The sequence below is a fragment of the Columba livia genome, chromosome 30, assembly GCF_036013475.1.
Source record: "Columba livia isolate bColLiv1 breed racing homer chromosome 30, bColLiv1.pat.W.v2, whole genome shotgun sequence".
Taxonomy (NCBI): domain Eukaryota; kingdom Metazoa; phylum Chordata; class Aves; order Columbiformes; family Columbidae; genus Columba; species Columba livia.
In genome coordinates, this window is record NC_088631.1 from 645,182 (window position 1) to 662,182 (window position 17,001).

The 17,001-nt window shown below is 64.4% G+C and overlaps 1 protein-coding gene and 1 long non-coding RNA gene across 2 annotated transcripts; both read left to right on the forward strand.

Moving 5' to 3' along the window:
* The first annotated feature begins 3,718 nt into the window (after positions 1-3,718).
* On the forward strand, positions 3,719-6,964 carry LOC110355507 (uncharacterized). Its single transcript, XR_010468539.1, has 3 exons — positions 3,719-4,024; positions 5,440-5,497; positions 6,541-6,964. It is a non-coding gene; the product is annotated as an uncharacterized LOC110355507 (long non-coding RNA).
* A 1,020-nt stretch (positions 6,965-7,984) lies between these two features.
* LOC135576757 (sterile alpha motif domain-containing protein 1-like) lies at positions 7,985-16,459 on the forward strand. Its single transcript, XM_065043908.1, has 5 exons — positions 7,985-8,606; positions 11,054-11,333; positions 13,540-13,632; positions 13,725-13,830; positions 16,194-16,459. Exons 1-5 carry the CDS (start codon positions 8,040-8,042, stop codon positions 16,219-16,221), a joined length of 1,074 nt encoding a protein of 357 aa, XP_064899980.1. The 5' UTR covers positions 7,985-8,039; the 3' UTR covers positions 16,222-16,459.
* The last annotated feature ends 542 nt before the right edge of the window (positions 16,460-17,001 follow it).

Consider the following 17,001-nt stretch of genomic DNA (forward strand, 5'->3'; position numbering starts at 1 on the left):
TGGAATAAAGCCGATTATGGCCCCCCCCTCCCGCGCAGGGGACCCAGGCGTTCGGGCCCCCCCCCGCCCCACCGCGCTCACCCGGTGCGGGGGATGGGGCCGCGGTGCATTGTGGGAAGCTCAGCCCCGGCCGGGCAGCTCCCATCCGGCGCGTTGCCAGGGAGACGGCGCCGTGGTGCATTGTGGGAAACTCACCAGACACCCCCCCCCCCCCCCCCCCGCAAGTGATGGGGGAGGCCGCGGGGCATCGTGGGAACCAAGCTGGGGGGGGGGGGGGCCGCACCACCTTCCCAGTATGCCTTGCACATCACCCCCCGGGGGGACCAAGCGGCAAGGACCCCCCCTCCAGCTGCCCCCCCACCCCAGAGGACCCATGGGGACCCGCCCCCGCCCATGGGGAAACTGAGGCACAAAGTGGGGGGTTGCTCTACATCCCCCCACGCCCCCAACCCACTGGACGCCTGGGTCCTGGCAGGGCCTCGGCAGGGACCCAGGCATGCCCCCCCCCGTGCCTCAGTATCCCTATGGGGAGGGGGGACAGGACATACCAGATCGACCCCCCCGAAATAATAAAGGCGGAGCTACCCTCCCAGCAGCCCCCCCAGCTGGGGGGGGGGTGTAATTTGGGTGCACCTCTGCAATTTTCATGCCCCCCCCCCAATTCCACAGCCCCCCTTGTTGAACACCCCCCTCCCCCCGCTTTGCACAGCACCCCCCACATCGCACAACCCCCCCTCCAGCTCCCCTGCACTGCATAGGCTCCCCCCATTTTTACACAGCCCCCCCCCCGGCTTTGCACCGGGTCCCCCCATTGCACAGCCCCCCCCATTGCAAGGACCCCCCCAGCTTGCACAGCACCCCCCCCGGCATTGTACGGCACCCCCCATTTGCACAGCACCTCTGCAGTTTTCACAGCCCCCCCCACCCCATTTTGCAAAGGGCCCCCCCTCATTTCACAGCCCCCCTCGTTTGCACAGCCCCCCCCCCTTTTTGCAAAGGCCCCCCGCATAGCACGCCCCCCCCAGCTTGCACGGCGCCCCTCGGTTTGCACAGTCTCCTCCCTTTTGCAAAGGGTCTCCTCGCATTGTACAGCCCCCCCCCCAGCTTGCATGACCCCCTTGGTTTGCATGCCCCCCCCCATATTGCAAAGGGCCCCCCCCGGTTTATACAGCACCCCTGGTTTGCATGTCCCCCCCCTCTTTCCCAAAGGGCTCCCCCTACTTTGTACAGCACCCCTGGTTTGCACAACCCCCCCCATTTTGCAAAGGGCCCCCCCCAGTTTATACAGCACCCCTGGTTTGCATGCCACCCCCCCTTTTGCAAAGGACCCCCCCCCATTTTGCAAAGGGCCACTCCTGGTTCGTACAGCCCCCCTGGTTTGCACCCCCCCCATTTTGCAAAGGGCCCCCCCCCCAGTTTATACAGCCCCCCTGGTTTGCATGCCCCCCCCATTTTGCAAAGGACCCCACTGGTTTGTACAGCACCCCTGGTTTGCACCCCCCCCTTTTGCAAAGGACTCCCCCCGCTTTGCACAGCACCCCTGGTTTGCACACCCCCCCCCCCCATTTTGCAAAGCCCCCCCCCGGTTTGCACACCGCCCCCCCTTTTGTAAAGAGCCCCCCCTGGTTTGCACGCCCCCCTCTTTTGCAAAGGACCCCCCCTGGTTTGCACAGCACCCCTGGTTTGCACGCAGCCCCCCCCGGTTTGCACACACCCCCCCATTTTGCAAAGGGCCCCCCCGTGGTTTGCACACCGCCCCCCCTTTTGCAAAGAGCCCCCCCCCGGCTTGCACACCCCCCCTCTTTTGCAAAGGGTCCCTCGCCGGTTTGCACAGCGCCCCCCCCCCCACTTTGCACGCCCCCCCGCACTGCACAGCCCCCCCCCATTTTGCAAAGGGCCCCCCCCGGTGTGCACATCCCCCCCCCCCGCATTGCACGGCCCCCCCGTACCTGCGGGGGCGCGCGGGCCCGGGGGGGCAGCTCCATGCGGCGCGCGGCGCGGGCGGTGCGGGCGGCGCGAGCGCCCCCCCCCCCCCCCCCCCCCCCCAAAAAACCCGGCGGCCACCGCCGACAGCGCCCCCCCGTGGAGCGCGCCCGCCCCGCCCGCCCCGCCCCTCCGCCTGTCAATCACCGCGGGGGCGGGAAATAAGGGGGGGGGGGCCCAGTGTAAAGAGCCGTAAATTGGGGGGGGGGAAGCATGTAAAGGGTGATTAAGGGGGGGGGGCACTAGATAAAGTGTCATTAATTGGTGGGAGCACTATGTAAAAAGTCGTTATATGGGGGGGGCACCATGTAAGAGGTGTTAACTGGGGGGGGTACCAGGTAAAAAGTTATTAATTGGGGGGGGGGCACCAGGTAAAGAGCCATTATGGGGGGGACACCAAAAGCCTTAATTGGTGGGGGTGCCAGGTAAAGAGCCATTAACTGGGGGGGGGGGGCACCAGGTCAAGAGCCATTAATTGGGGGGGCACCAAAAGCCTTAATTGGTGGGGGTACCAGGTAAAGAGCCATTAACTGGGGGGGTACCATGTAAGAGCCATTAATTTGGGGGGTACCAGGTAAAAAGTCATTAATTGGGGTGGGGGGGCACCAGGTAAAGAGCCATTAACTGGGGGGGGGGGGGGGGGGGGGGGCACCAGGTAGAGCCATTAATTGGGGGGGGGCACCAGGTAAAGAGCCATTAACTGAGGGGGGGCACTATGTAAAACTATAAAGTAAAGGGGGGGCACCGTGTAAAGGCCACTAATTGGGGGGGGGGGCACCATGTAAAGGGCCATTAAATAAGGGGATGTAAAAGTATAAACGGGGGGGCACCGTGTAAAGGCCACTAATGGGGGGGGGGCACCCTCTAAAGGGTAAAAAGCATTAAAGGGGGGGCACCATGTAAAGAGCCATTAAGTGGTGGGGGCTAACGGGTAAAAGCCGTTAATTGAGGGGGGACACACACACAAGGTGTGAGGGACAAAAAAGGGCGGGAACGGGCTGAGGTACCGGGGAAGCGACTCTGTGAGGGAGCGAAAAAGGCGGGAACGCGTGAGGGGCGGTTCCTCACCCTGAGAAACGGGCGGGAAGCGCCTAAGACACCGCTAAATTAAGAGTAATACGTTAAATGAATAAAATAAAACAGCGGAAACTGAGTTTAGGGACCCGTAGGTGTGTGAGGACGGCAGGATAAGTCGCTAACGGGGGGATGAGGGGACCAGAAAAGGGCGGGAATGGTGTGAGGGGCCGGTAATGGCGGCGGGGGGGGCGGCGATCGCCTGAGGAGCCGGCGGTAGTGGGGGGGGCAGGGGAAGGACCCGCTGAGCGGGGATCGGTACCTGGTGGCCGTGAATCGGGGTCCCGGTGGCAACGGGGACCGGGGGTCGGCTGCCCCCCCGCCCCGAAACGGGGAACCGGAAGTGGGCGTGGCAACAGCTCGGCCCCGCCCCCAGGGTCAAGCCCGCATCTGATCGGGGCTCTTTAGGTCAATTAGTGAGTGCGGGGCGCCCCCGCTAATGAGTAATTAAGAGCAGGCACTGCAGCGGGATTCCTGTTGGGTAACTGTAATTATTACTAGTGCTACTTAGCATATGTTAATGAGCTGGGGTAATTAAGCAGCAGGTTGGTGATTAGCTCATTAATTGAAGCGATGCAATTAATTACAGGGCTCGTTAAGGCACGGGGGACAGGGCCCGTGCTGATGAGTGTGGCCTGATTAAGGGAGGGGGTGTGGCTTCATTAGGTTAATTAACGGGGCTCAGGGTGCGTCTCGCGCGAAGGCGCCGGCACGAGGCCGCGCGTGGCCTGGCCCTGCGCATGCGCGTCCCGGAGCGGGTGGGCGTGGCCGCTGCATTCGTCCCGCCCCTTCGCCCTCCCCATTGCAGAGTAGTGATGGGGCGGGGCTTAGGGAGTGAGCTCCGCCCACCTCCGGGCCGGGTACCAATGAGCGTCGGGGGGCGGAGTCTGTGGCTGGACAGCGCGGGGCGGACGGGGTCGGACTCGGGCAGCGCCGCCGCGCCGGGAAGGGCCAGAGCTGGAGAGCGGTGAGCGGCCGGGCGGACACCGAGGGCCGGGCGGAGGCGGGGCCGGGAGGCGGGGCCGGAGGGACGGCATTCGGTGAACCGGACTGAGGGGACGGGGTCGGACTAAGCTGGGCTGGGACCGGAGGAACCGGTGCCGGACGGGGCGGGGGGGTGGTGCTGTGCTAACCGGAGAAGGCACCGGACCACCCGGTGTCTCCCCCACCCCGGGCGTGGAGCGCGGGGGTGGGGCTTGAGAGAAGGGGCGGGGTCTTGAGGGAAAGGGGCGGGGCGCTGGGGTTGCCATGGGACGGGAGGTGGTGCCTGGGGGAAGAGGCGGGGCATGGCGGGGTTGCCATGGGGATGGGGCGGGGTCTAGTGAAAGGGGCGTGACAAGCCTGGTGTTGCCATGGGGATGGGGCGGGGTCTAGTGGAAAGGGGCGTGACAAGCCTGGTGTTGCCATGGGGATTGGGGCGGGGTCTGCACGGGAAGGGGCGGGGCTTGTGCAGGTGCAGCGCCGGGGTGTCTCCTGGGTCCTAGAGGGAGGGTGTGGGGCCCGGACGCCTGGGTTCCTCGGGGGCTCCATGAACAATAGCTGGGGGGACACAGGCAGTTCCGGGGGAGCGGGGACACCAACGGGTGTTGGGGGACTGGGGGGACCCCGGGGGGGGTTAGAGGACGTGTGAGCAACCGTGGGGACATCGAGTGGACGCTGAGGGGGTATTGGGGACCCTGTCCCAACCCGGGGTCTGTTTGGGGACACTGGGGGGCTGAGGGGACGCCAGAGGGTCATTAGGTTACTTGGGGGGCACTAGTGGGTATTGGGGTGCTGGGGTGTTATTGAGGGAGCAGGGGGTCCCCGGGGGGGGCATTGGGACCTCAGCCCGCCTCAGGGTGGGTTTGTGGCCCTGAGAGGCCACCAGGGGGTCGATGGACCCCGGGGGGGCACAGTGGGGCTGGGACCCCCACTTCCAGCTGTGGGTGCAGCTGCTGCTGTGGGGGCTGCTGCTGGGGCGGCTCCTCCGCTACTGGGGGGCCTGGGGGGGCCAAGAGCGGGAACACCCCCCCGGGAACAGGCCGGGGGACCCCAAAAGGGGGGGGGCGGGAGGGCCCCCCCGAAGCCAGCCCTGACTTGGGGGGGGGAAAGGGATCCATCCCCCTACACACACTTAGGGGTCCACCCCGGACGCCTGGGTCCCCCTGCCCTCCCCCACCCAGGTGTGTTTGGGGGGTCACCCCCGGACGCCTGGGTCCTCTGGCTGCTCAGCTCCTCCCTGCCTCAGTTTCCCCCGTTTAAAGGGGGGGGGGGTGGTATTTCCCCCCTGCATACCCCAGGTACTGGGAGGTTCAGACCATACTGGAGGGGGTGGGGGGACATAGTGCCCGGACGCCTGGGTCCCTTGGTGGTGCTGATACCCCACCCCGTGTCCCCCCTCAGTGAAAGAGTTTTTGGCCTGGACCAAGCAGGATTTTCTCATTGCAAGAAGCTGACCCAGGTATGTGTGTCCCCCTCCATGTCTCCCCCATCTCCTCCGGGGGGTGCCCTGTCCCCCCCAAATGACCAGGGGGTCCCATGTGCCCTCCTGGGTGACTGGAGAGTCCCTTGTACTCTGGGGGGCCCATGGCCCCTCCTAAGGGGACACTATGTCACTCTCAAAGGGTTTGAGGGTCTCTTGTCACTTTGCGGGGGTTCCTGGTCCTCTCCCATCCCTCTGGGTCCCTTTAGGGTGTCCCCTATGCCCATGGGGGGGCATACACATATATGTATATATATATATTTCCCAAGTGTATCGTGGTTAATACCTGAACTAAACAGCAGAGCAGAGGGGCAGGAGAACCTCTCTGACCTACTGACCACCCCCTTCTAACCCCCCAGGTCCCATTGGCTTCCTGGCCACAAGGGCCAGTGCTGGCTCAGCCCACAGCACCGCTATTCCCAGCTGGTCTCCCATCCAAGCACTGACGGGCCCGACCCTGCTTAGCTTCCAGAGCAGACGGGATGGGTCATTCTCAGGGTGCTACAGCTGTATATATGTATATGTATGTATATATATATGTTTTCTAAGTATGTTCTGATAATATCTGACCTGAAAGGCAGAGCAGAGGGGCAGGAGAACCTCTCTGACCTACCGACCACCCCCTTCTAACCCCCCATGTACCACTGGTCTCCCATCCAAGCACTGACCGGGCCCGACCCTGCTTAGCTTCCAGATCAGACGAGATGGGGCGTTCTTAGGGTGCTGTGTATATACATACATGCGTATATATGTTCCTAAAGTATATGCTGATAGTAACTGAACTAAACCCTTTTCATGCTCATCCTGCTGTCCCCAGGACCCCCAGCTCCCTTTTCACCGCTCTCCAACAGGTCGTTCCCAACTCACGCTGGAACCTGGGGTTGTTCTGCCCAGTTACAACACTCTACACTTGTTCTATTTCATTCAATTTCTTCCCTGGGGGGTTCAGCCTGGACAACAGGAGCCCGAGGGGGGACATCATGCTCTCCTTGGGGTTCTAAATGCCCCCAAAATCCCCTCAGGGCTCAAAATGGCGCCAGAATCACCTCAGGATCAAAGTGGTGCCAGAATCACCTCAGGGATCAAAATGGCGCCAAAATCACCTCAGGATCAAATGGCGCCAGAATCACCTCAATGGCAGCACCAGGCACACAAAATCACCTCAAAACACAAAGTGTTTGCCCCAGGGGCACTAAAATCGCCTCAGGGATCATAATAGTGGCACGAAGATCATCTTAGGGCTCAAAACGGTGGCCACGGGGCACGAAATCACCTCAAAATGCAAAATGGTGGCCCCGGGGGGCAACGGAATCACCTCAGGGATCAAAATGGCGCCAGAATCACCTCAGGGATCAAAATGGCGCCAAAATCACCTCAGGGCTGGGGAAGGAGGGTGAGGGTGGAAATTGGGGGGACCGACCTAATAAATGTATTTGGGGCAAATCCGATGAAGTTTTATTTAATTATATTAAAAAATTAAGTGTTTATTTATTAAAAGAAAAATATTGGGGGGGGGGGGTGCTTAAACATAAAGGGATTGATGGGAGAGGGATAGAGGGAATTGGGGGGCTCTAAATGTAGGGGGGAATCAATGGAATTAGGGGGGTTCTGTGGGTTTGGGGGGGGTCCCATGGGATTGGGGGGGGCTTGGGTGTAGGGTGGCCTGTTGGTTTTGGGGTGAGGGGGCTTGGAGTTGGGGGGACCCTGGGGGTTTCAGGTCCCCCATGGGGCTTGGGGGATCCTATGGTTTTGGGGGGGGGCTCCAAGGAAACTGGGGAGACCCCATGGGGGTTGGGGGGGCTCTTGGAATTGGGGGGGACCCTGGGGGTTTCAGGTCCCCCCATGGGGCTGGGAGGGATCCCATGGGTGTGGGGGGACACCAAGAAAAGTGGGGAGACCCCATGGGGGGCGCTTGGGGGATCCTATGGGGGGGGCACTAAGAAAAGTGGGGAGACCCCATGGTGGGGGCCATTGGAGTTGGCGGGGGGGCTCTTGGGCGATCCCATGGGTGTGGGGGGGGCACCAAGAAAAGTGGGGAGACCCCATGGTGGGGGGGTTCTTGGGGAGAACCCCATGTGTTTGTGGGGGGGTCCCGTGGCTCAGGGTGTGGGCGTGGCTTCCCTCGCTGGGCGTGGCTTATGTGATGGGCGTGACTCGCAGCGGTGGGCGTGGCCTACGTGATGGGCATGTCTTGTAGCGCTGGGCGGGGGCTTCCCGCGCTGGGCGTGGCTTGCAGTGGAGGGGCGTGGCTTTTTTACAGCGGTGGGCAAGTGCTTGGGGCGGGAGTGGGCGGGGGCGTCCGGTACCGCGCGCGGCGGGAGTGGGCGTGGCGAGCGGGCGAGCGGGCGGCTCCACCTTAAGGCGCGCGCGGGGCGCGCGGCGGCGGCAGCGGCGGCGGCTCCTCCTTAAGGCGCGGGCGGGCGGGCGGCGGCGGCCGGTGCGAGGCCGCGGGGCTGCGGCGGGGCGGGCGGGGGGGGCGGGCGGAGGGGGGAGGAGGAAGAGGAGGAGGAGGGCGGGGGCCATGGCGGGGCCGCCGCCGCCGCCGCCGGGCCCGGAGGCGCCGCGGTACCAGGAGTGGATCCTGGATACGATCGATTCGTTACGCTCGCGGAAGGCGCGGCCCGACCTGGAACGGATCTGCCGCATGGTGCGGCGGCGGCACGGCCCCGAGCCCGAGCGGACGCGGGCCGAGCTGGAGAAGCTCATCCAGCAACGGGCCGTGCTCCGCGTCAGCTACAAGGGCAGCATCTCCTACCGCAACGCCGCCCGCGTCCAGCCGCCGCGCCGCCCGCCGCCGCCGCCGCCCGCCCGCCGCGCCGAGCCGCCCGTCAGCCTCCGCGACGCCGCCCGCTACCTCGGCGGCGACGGCCGCCTGACCCGCGGCCGCTTGCAGGGCTCGGCGCTGCCGGCCGACGGCGGGCTGGGAGCCGCGGGCGGGCCGTGCGGCGGCGGCGGAGGGAGCGGCTCGGGGCCCGGCGCCGGAGGAGGAGGAGGGAGCGGCGGCGGGCGGCTGGAGCGCACCCGGCTCGCCACCATCGCCATGGCCCGCGCCGAGAGGGGCCGAGGGGCCGCCGGGAGGGCCCGGAAGGTGAGGGGAGGAGCGCGGTGAGGGGACGGGAGGGACCGGGGTGTGAGGGGATCGGGGCACCGGGGGAGCTGAGGGGACCGGGGGGACGGGAGGGGACATGAGTGACCGGGGGTGTGAGGGGATCGGGGGGACATGAGGGACCGGGGAGCTGAGGGGACCGGGGGGACGTGAGGGGACATGAGGGACCAGGGGGTGTGAGGGGATCGGGGCACCGAGGACCCCTGAAGGGACCGGGCGGGAAGGATCGGGGAGCAGTGGAGGGACATGAGGGACCGGGGAGCTACGAGGGACCGGGGACACCTGAGGGGACATGGAGGGACATGAGGGGCCAGGGAGGGTGAAGGGACGGGGGACCCATGGGGGGACATGAGGGACCCGGGGGTGTGAGGGGACCCCTGAGGGGACATGGTGGCACTGGGCGGGAAGGATCAGGGAGCACCGGGGGGGACATGAGGGACCCGGGGTGTGAGGGGACAGCGGGACATGAGGGGCCAGGGAGGGTGAAGGGACCGGGGACACCTGAGGGGACATGAGGGACCCGGGGGTGCGAGGGGAGAGCGGGACGTGAGGGGCCAGGGAGGGTGAAGGGACGGGGGACCCATGGGGGGACATGAGGGACCCGGGGGTGTGAGGGGATCAGGGGGCACCGGGGAAGCTGAGGGGACTGTGAGGGGTCAGGGAGGACCAGGGGGGTGTGAGGGGACCAGGGACCCCTGAGGGGGAATTGGGGGTCCAGAGGTTGTGAGGGGACAGCGGGACATGAGGGGCCAGGGAGGGTGAAGGGACCGGGGACACCTGAGGGGACATGAGGGGTTGAGGGGACCAGAGGGATCAGGGGGCACCAGGGTGTGTGAAGAGATCGGGGGGACGTGGGGGACCGGGGGGACATGGGGGACCAGGGACCCCTGAGGGGATCAGGGGACATGAGGGCACTGGGGGTGTGAGGGGATCGAGGACCCCTGAGGGGACATGAGGGACCGGGGCCACATGAGGGACCTGAGGGCTGAGGAGGTTGGGGACCCCTGAGGGGACTGAGGGGACATGAGAGACCCGGGGACTGAGGGGACCAGGGACCCCTGAGGGGATCGGGGGGACATGAGGGACCAGGGACCCCTGAGGGGACATGAGGGACCGGGGGGACATGAGAGACCTGGTGGCTGAGGAGGTTGGGGACCCCTGAGGGGACTGGGGGGACATGAGAGACCCGGGGGCTGAGGGGACCAGGGACCCCTGAGGGGACATGAGGGACCGGGGGGACATTAGGGACCGGGGACCCCTGAGGGGTCTGGTGGGGATGAGGGGATGGCGGGGACCCCTGAGGGGATCGGGGGGCACAGAGGGGACCAGGGATGACCCCTGAGGGGACAATGGGGACCCCTGAGGTGACAGGGGGCCTGTGGGTGCCATGTGGGGACCCCTAAGGGGGACCCTGAGGGGACAGGGAGGGGATAAAGGGACCAGGGACAACCCTGAGGGGACATAGGGGACCTGGGGGGGCTGTGGGGGGACCAGGGAGCCCAAGAGGATGGTGGGGACAGGGGGGATCCCCAGGTCCTGAGTGGGACAGGATGGGGGGGCTGAGGGGGCTCTTGATTTTGGGGGGGGGGGGTCACATCCCCAGATGGGCACGTTTAGGGGGGGTTATTTGGGGACTAACCTATGGGTCTTGGAGAGGGGGCAGTGTAAATTTGGGGTGTTCCTGGGTTTGGGGGGCCCTGCAAAGTTGGGATGGGGGGGCATACAGTGCTTGGGTCGAGGTGCAGCTTTGGGGGTCCCCCCGCTTTTGGGGGGGGTGGTATGATTTTTTTAGTGGGGGTGCAGATTTGGGAGGGGGGGTCCCAGATTGGGGGGGGGGGGGGGGTTCTGAGATTTAGGGGGGTCCCAGATTTGGGGGGAGGGTGTCTGAGATTTTAAGGGGGGGGGGAGGGGATTGAGATTTAGTGGGTGTCCCAGGTTTGGGGGGGTCTGAAATTTTTGGGGGGAGTTTCAGATTTGGGGGGGGGGGGGTGTCCCAGATTTTGGGGGTGTGGGGTCTGAGATTAAGGGGAGGTCCCAGATTTTGTGGGTGGGGTCTGAGATTTAGGGGGGTCCCAAATTTTGGGGGGGGTGGTGTCTAATAATTAGGGGGGGTCCCAGATTTTGAGGGGGGTTGTCTGAGATTTAGGGGGTCCCAGATTTTGTGGGGGTCGTATCTAATAATTAGGGGGGATCCCAGATTTTGAGGGGGGGGGTGTCTGAGATTTAGGGGGGGGTCCCAAATTTTGGGGGGCCGGTCTGAGATTTAGGGGGGTCCCAGATCTTGGGGCGGGGGGGGGGGGGGGGGTGTCTGATATTTAGAGGGGTCCCAGATTTTGGGGAGGGAGGCTCTGAGATTTATTGGGGACCCTGCAAGATCAGGGTAGGGCCCCACACTTTTGGGGTGACCCCCCCCCCCCATTTCTTGCCAGCCCCCCCGCGGCAGCACCGAGATGGCGCGAGAGGAGGAGGAGGAGGAAGAGGAGGATGAGGAGGAGGACGGGACGGGCTCGGAGGCCTCAGAAGATGGGGGGGCCCCCCGGCAACTGAACGGCGAGGCCCGGGGGGGCCCCCCCCCCCAAACTCGCCACCCCGGGCAGCCCCCCCCCGAGCGGCCCCCCCAACCCAAGGCCTGTTCACCGGGGGAGAGCGCCTGCCAGCACCTGGCCCCCCTCAAAAAAGAGGGGGCGTTCGGGCAGCCCGACAGAGCAGGTGACCCCCCCACGGGGGGAAAGTGGGGGGGCACTTGGGCTGCATGGGGAGGGGGTTATTGGGGGGGTGATGGGGGGCAGTTATGGGGCAGTTTGGGGGCCAAGGGGGGGGTAGTTTGGGGTTCTAGAGGGATAGGGGGATATTTATGGGGTGCTGGGGGGTAGTTATGGGGCAGTTTGGGCTCTAGGGGGGTATTTATGGGGTGCTGGGGGGTAGTTATGGGGCAGTTGGGGCTCTAGGGGGGTATTTATGGGGTGCTGGGGGGTAGTTATGGGGCAGTTTGGGGCTCTAGGGGGTATTTATGGGGTGCTGGGTGTAGTTATGGGGGCAGTTGGGGCTCTAGGGGGGTATTTATGGGGTGCTGGGGTAGTTATGGGGCAGTTTGGGGCTCTAGGGGGGTATTTATGGGGTGCTGGGGGGTAGTTATGGGGCAGTTGGGGCTCTAGGGGGGTATTTATGGGGTGCTGGGGGGTAGTTATGGGGCAGTTGGGGCTCTAGGGGGGTATTTATGGGGTGCTGGGGGGTAGTTATGGGCAGTTGGGGCTCTAGGGGGGTATTTATGGGGTGCTGGGGGTAGTTATGGGGCAGTTGGGGCTCTAGGGGGTATTTATGGGGTGCTGGGGGTAGTTATGGGGCAGTTTGGGGGTCTAGGGGGGTATTTATGGGGTGCTAGGGGGTAGTTATGGGGCAGTTTGGGGGCCAAGGGGGGGCAGTATGGGGTCTAGGGGGGTATTTATGGGGTGCTGGGTGTAGTTATGGGGCAGTTTGGGGCTCTAGGGGGGTATTTATGGGGTGCTGGGGGTAGTTATGGGGCAGTTTGGGGGTCTAGGGGGGTATTTATGGGGTGCTAGGGGGTAGTTATGGGGCAGTTTGGGGGCCAAGGGGGGGCAGTATGGGGTCTAGGGGGGTATTTATGGGGTGCTGGGGGTAGTTATGGGGTGATTTAGGGGCCAAGGGGGGGCAGTATGGGGTCTAGGGGGGTATTTATGGGGTGCTGGGGGGTAGTTATGGGGTGATTTAGGGCCAAGGGGGGGCAGTATGGGGTCTAGGGGGGTATTTATGGGGTGCTGGGTGTAGTTATGGGGCAGTTTGGGGGTCTAGGGGGGTATTTATGGGGTGCTGGGTGTAGTTATGGGGCAGTTTGGGGCTCTAGGGGGGTATTTATGGGGTGCTGGGGGTAGTTATGGGGCAGTTGGGGCTCTAGGGGGTATTTATGGGGTGCTGGGGGGTAGTTATGGGGCAGTTGGGGCTCTAGGGGGGTATTTATGGGGGTGCTGGGGGTAGTTATGGGGGCAGTTTGGGGCTCTAGGGGGGTATTTATGGGGTGCTGGGGGGTAGTTATGGGGCAGTTTAGGGGCCAAGGGGGGGGCAGTTTGGGGTCTAGGGGGTATTTATGGGGTGCTGGGGGTAGTTATGGGGCAGTTTGGGGTTCTGGGGGGGTATTTATGGGTGCTGGGTGTAGTTATGGGGCAGTTTGGGGCTCTAGGGGGGTATTTATGGGGTGCTGGGGGGTAGTTATGGGGCAGTTTGGGGGCCAAGGGGGGGCAGTATGGGATCTAGGGGGGTATTTATGGGGTGCTGGGTGTAGTTATGGGGCAGTTTGGGGCTCTAGGGGGGTATTTATGGGGTGCTGGGGGGTAGCTATGGGGCAGTTTGGGGGCCAAGGGGGCAGTTTGGGGGTCTAGGGGGTTATTTATGGGGTGCTGGGGGGCAGTTATGGGGCACTGGGGGCAGCTGGGGGGGGATCAGGGTGTGTGGGGCAGTTGGGGGGCCAAGGGGGCAGTTTGGGGCTCTAGGGGGGTATTTATGGGGTGCTGGGGGGCAATTATGGGGCACTGGGGGCAGTTGGGGGGGGATCAGGTGTGTGGGGGCAGTTGGGGGGCCAAGGGGGCAGTTTGGGGTTTTAGGGGGGTATTTATGGGGTGCTGGGGGCAATTATGGGGCAATGGGGGCAGTTGGGGGGGATCAGGGTGTGTGGGGGCAGTTGGGGGGGACTTGGAGACAATTTGGGGTGTTCAGGGACTTGGGGACAATTAGTGGGGACAGTTTGGAGAGACGTGGGGACACTTTGGGGGGGGGTTCAGTAGACTTGGGGACACTTTTGGGGGATGCAGAGACTTGGGGACAATTTGAGGTGACTTGGGGACAGTTTGGGGGCCTCAGTTTGACCCCCCCCCCCCCCCCCCCCCCCCCATGTCCCCCTCAGTGTCCCCAGCGCTGGCGGGGGCCGAGCCCTCGGTGCACTGTCCCCAGGCCGGCCGGGGCCACAAGCGGCCGACGGGACCCCCTTTGGCTGCGCGTGAGTCACCGTCCCCCCCTCCCAGTGTCACCGTCCCCCCCCCCCCCCCGCGGTGTCACCGTCCCCCCGGTGTCACCGTCCCCTGTCCCCAGGAGGAAGGAGAAGGCGGCAGACCCCGTGGAGTGGTCGGTGCGGGACGTGGTGGATTATTTCACCGAGGCCGGCTTCCCCGAACAAGCCACCGCCTTCCAGGAGCAGGTGTGGCCCTGTCACCCCCCCCCGTGTCACCTCCCCCCCCAGGGTGTCCCCAGGGTGTCCCCAGGGTGTCCCTGCTCCATGGCTGCACCTGCGCTCCCTGCGGTGGCCACCCCTGCACCCACTGTCCCCAGAGGGTCACCCTGTGCATGGGAGCGGCCCCTTGGCCCCAGAGGTGTCCCCTTGGCCCAGGGGGTGTCCCCAAGAGCCCCCCCAGTCCTTGTGTCCCCCCCCCCCAGTCTGTGTGTCCCCCCCCCCAATCCATGTGTCCCCCCCAAAGATCAATGGGAAGTCTCTGCTGTTAATGCAGCAGGTTGATGTCTTGGCTGTGGTCTCTGTCCTGGGTGTCCCCCCACTCCCCATGTCCCCCCATTCTCCGAGCTGTCCCCTTGTCCCAGGGGGTGTCCCCAAGAGCCCCCCCAGTCTGTGGGTGTCCCCCCATAATCCATGTGTCCCTCCCAATCCATGTGTCCCCCCCAAATCTTAATGGGACATCTCAGCTGGTGATGCAGAGCATTGACATCCAGAATCCCCATCCACTGGGTGTCCCCCCACTCCCTATGTCCCCCCATTCTCCGAGCTGTCCCCTTGTCCCAGGGGGTGTCCCCAAGAGCCCCCCCAGTCCGTGTGTCCCCCCCAAATCCTAATGGGACATCTCAGCTGCTGATGCAGAGCATTGACATCCAGACTCCCCATCCCCATGGGTGTCCCCCCCACTCCCCATGTCCCCCCATTCTCCAAGCTGTCCCCTGGTCCCAGGGGGTGTCCCCAAGAGCCCCCCCAGTCTGTGGGTGTCCCCCCCAATCCGTGTGTCCCCCCCCAAATCTTAATGGGACATCTCAGCTGCTGATGCAGAGCATTGACATCCAGACTCCCCATCCCCATGGGTGTCCCCCCACTCCCCATGTCCCCCCCACTCCCCATGTCCCCCCACTCCCCATGTCCCCCCATTCTCCGAGCTGTCCCCTTGTCCCAGGGGGTGTCCCCAAGAGCCCCCCCAGTCCGTGTGTCCCCCCCCAGTCTGTGTGTCCCCCCCAAAGATCAATGGGAAGTCTCTGCTGTTAATGCAGCAGGTTGATGTCTTGGCTGTGGTCTCTGTCCTGGGTGTCCCCCCACTCCCCATGTACCCCCATTCTCCGAGCTGTCCCCTGGTTCCAGGGGGTGTCCCCAAGAGCCCCCCCAGTCCGTGTGTCCCCCCCAGTCCTTGTGTCCCCCCCAAAGATCAATGGGAAGTCTCAGCTGCTGATGCAGAGCATTGACACCCAGACTTCCCATCCCCATGGGTGTCCCCCCCACTCCCCATGTCCCCCCCACTCCCTGTGTCCCCCCATTCTCCGAGCTGTCCCCTTGTCCCAGGGCGTGTCCCCAAGAGCCCCCCCCATTCCGTGTGTCCCCCCCCAGTCCGTGTGTCCCCCCAAAGATCAATGGGAAGTCTCTGCTGTTAATGCAGCAGGTTGATGTCTTGGCTGTGGTCTCTGTCCTGGGTGTCCCCCCACTCCCCATGTCCCCCACTCCCTGTGTCCCCCCATTCTCTGAGCTGTCCCCTTGGCCCAGGGGGTGTCCCCAAGAGCCCCCCCATTCCGTGTGTCCCCCCCATTCCGTGTGTCCCCCCCAGTCCGTGTGTCCCCCTCCAAATCTTAATGGGACATCTCAGCTGCTGATGCAGAGCATTGACACCCAGACTCCCCATCCCCATGGGTGTCCCCCCACTCCCTGTGTCCCCCCATTATCCAAGCTGTCCCCTTGTCCCAGGGGGTGTCCCCAAGAGCCCCCCCCAGTCTGTGAGTGTCCCCCCCAGTCCGTGTGTCCCCCCCAGTCCGTGTGTCCCCCCCAGTCCGTGTGTCCCCCCCAAAGATCAATGGGAAGTCTCTGCTGTTAATGCAGCAGGTTGATGTCTTGGCTGTGGTCTCTGTCCTGGGTGTCCCCCCATTCTCCGAGCTGTCCCCTGGTCCCAGGGGGTGTCCCCAAGAGCCCCCCCAGTCTGTGGGTGTCCCCCCCATTCCGTGTGTCCCCCCCAATCCGTGTATCCCCCCCAAATCCTAATGGGACATCTCAGCTGCTGATGCAGAGCATTGACATCCAGACTCCCCATCCCACTGGGTGTCCCCCCACTCCCCATGTCCCCCCATTCTCCGAGCTGTCCCCTTGTCCCAGGGGGTGTCCCAAGAGCCCCCCAGTCCGTGTGTCCCCCCAAAGATCAATGGGAAGTCTCTGCTGTTAATGCAGCAGGTTGATGCCTTGGCTGTAGTGTCTGCCCTGGGTGTCCCCCCACTCCCCATGTCCCCCCCATTCTCCGAGCTGTCCCCTTGTCCCAGGGGGGTGTCCCAAGCCCCCCCCCCTCACTCTCCTCATGTGTCCCCCCCCAGGAGATCGACGGGAAGTCCCTGCTGCTGATGCAGCGGGCGGACGTGCTGACGGGTCTGTCCATCCGCCTGGGCCCCGCGCTCAAGATCTACGAGTACCACGTGAAGCTGCTGCAGCGCAGCCACTTCCAGGAGGACGAGCCCCCCCGGAGCCCTTCCCCGCCTGACAGCACCCCCAAAATCCACGGGGGGGCACCCCCAAATCCGCTGGGGACACCCCTACATCTTGGGGGGGGCCACCCCGGTATCCGGGAGGGCTCCCCCACCCCAAAGTGGGGAATGGTTGCGACCCCCCCGGCTGCTGCGCAGAGAGGACTGTGGGGGGTGGTTGGGGGTCAAGGGGGGCGCCCCCTCTTTTTGGGGGGGTCACCCCCTCTCTTTTGGGGAGGGGTGTCTCTTTTGGGGGGTCACCCCCTCTTCTGGGGGCCTGGCCTCTCTCTTTGAGGGGGTGCTCTCTTTTGGGGGTCACCCCCTTTTTGGGGGGGTCACACCCTCTCTTTGGGGGGTCACCTTCTCTTTGGGGGGGTGTCTCTTTTGGGGGGGTCACCCCCTCTTCTGTGGACCTGGCCACTCTCTTTGAGGGGGTGCTCTCTTTCGGGGGTCACCCCCTTTTTGGGGGGGGTCACTGTCTCTTTTGGGGGTCACCTCTGTTTTGGGGGACACTCCTTCTTTATGGGGGGGTCACCCTCTCTTTGGGGGGTGGGGGTCTCTTTTGGGGGGGGCCTGACCACCCTCTTTTGGGGGGGTCACCCCCTCTTTTGGGGGGGGTCACCCCCCTCTTCTGGGGGCCTGACCACTCTCTTTGAGGGGT

Excerpts from the sequence above, each read along its gene's own strand:
- LOC135576757 (XM_065043908.1), top strand. The coding sequence starts at position 8,040 with ATGGCGGGGCCGCCGCCGCCGCCGCCGGGCCCGGAGGCGCCGCGGTAC. Across the intron at positions 11,334-13,539 it reads CGGGCAGCCCGACAGAGCAG|TGTCCCCAGCGCTGGCGGGG; the intron begins GTGACCCCCCCA and ends TGTCCCCCTCAG. Across the intron at positions 13,831-16,193 it reads CCACCGCCTTCCAGGAGCAG|GAGATCGACGGGAAGTCCCT; the intron begins GTGTGGCCCTGT and ends GTCCCCCCCCAG.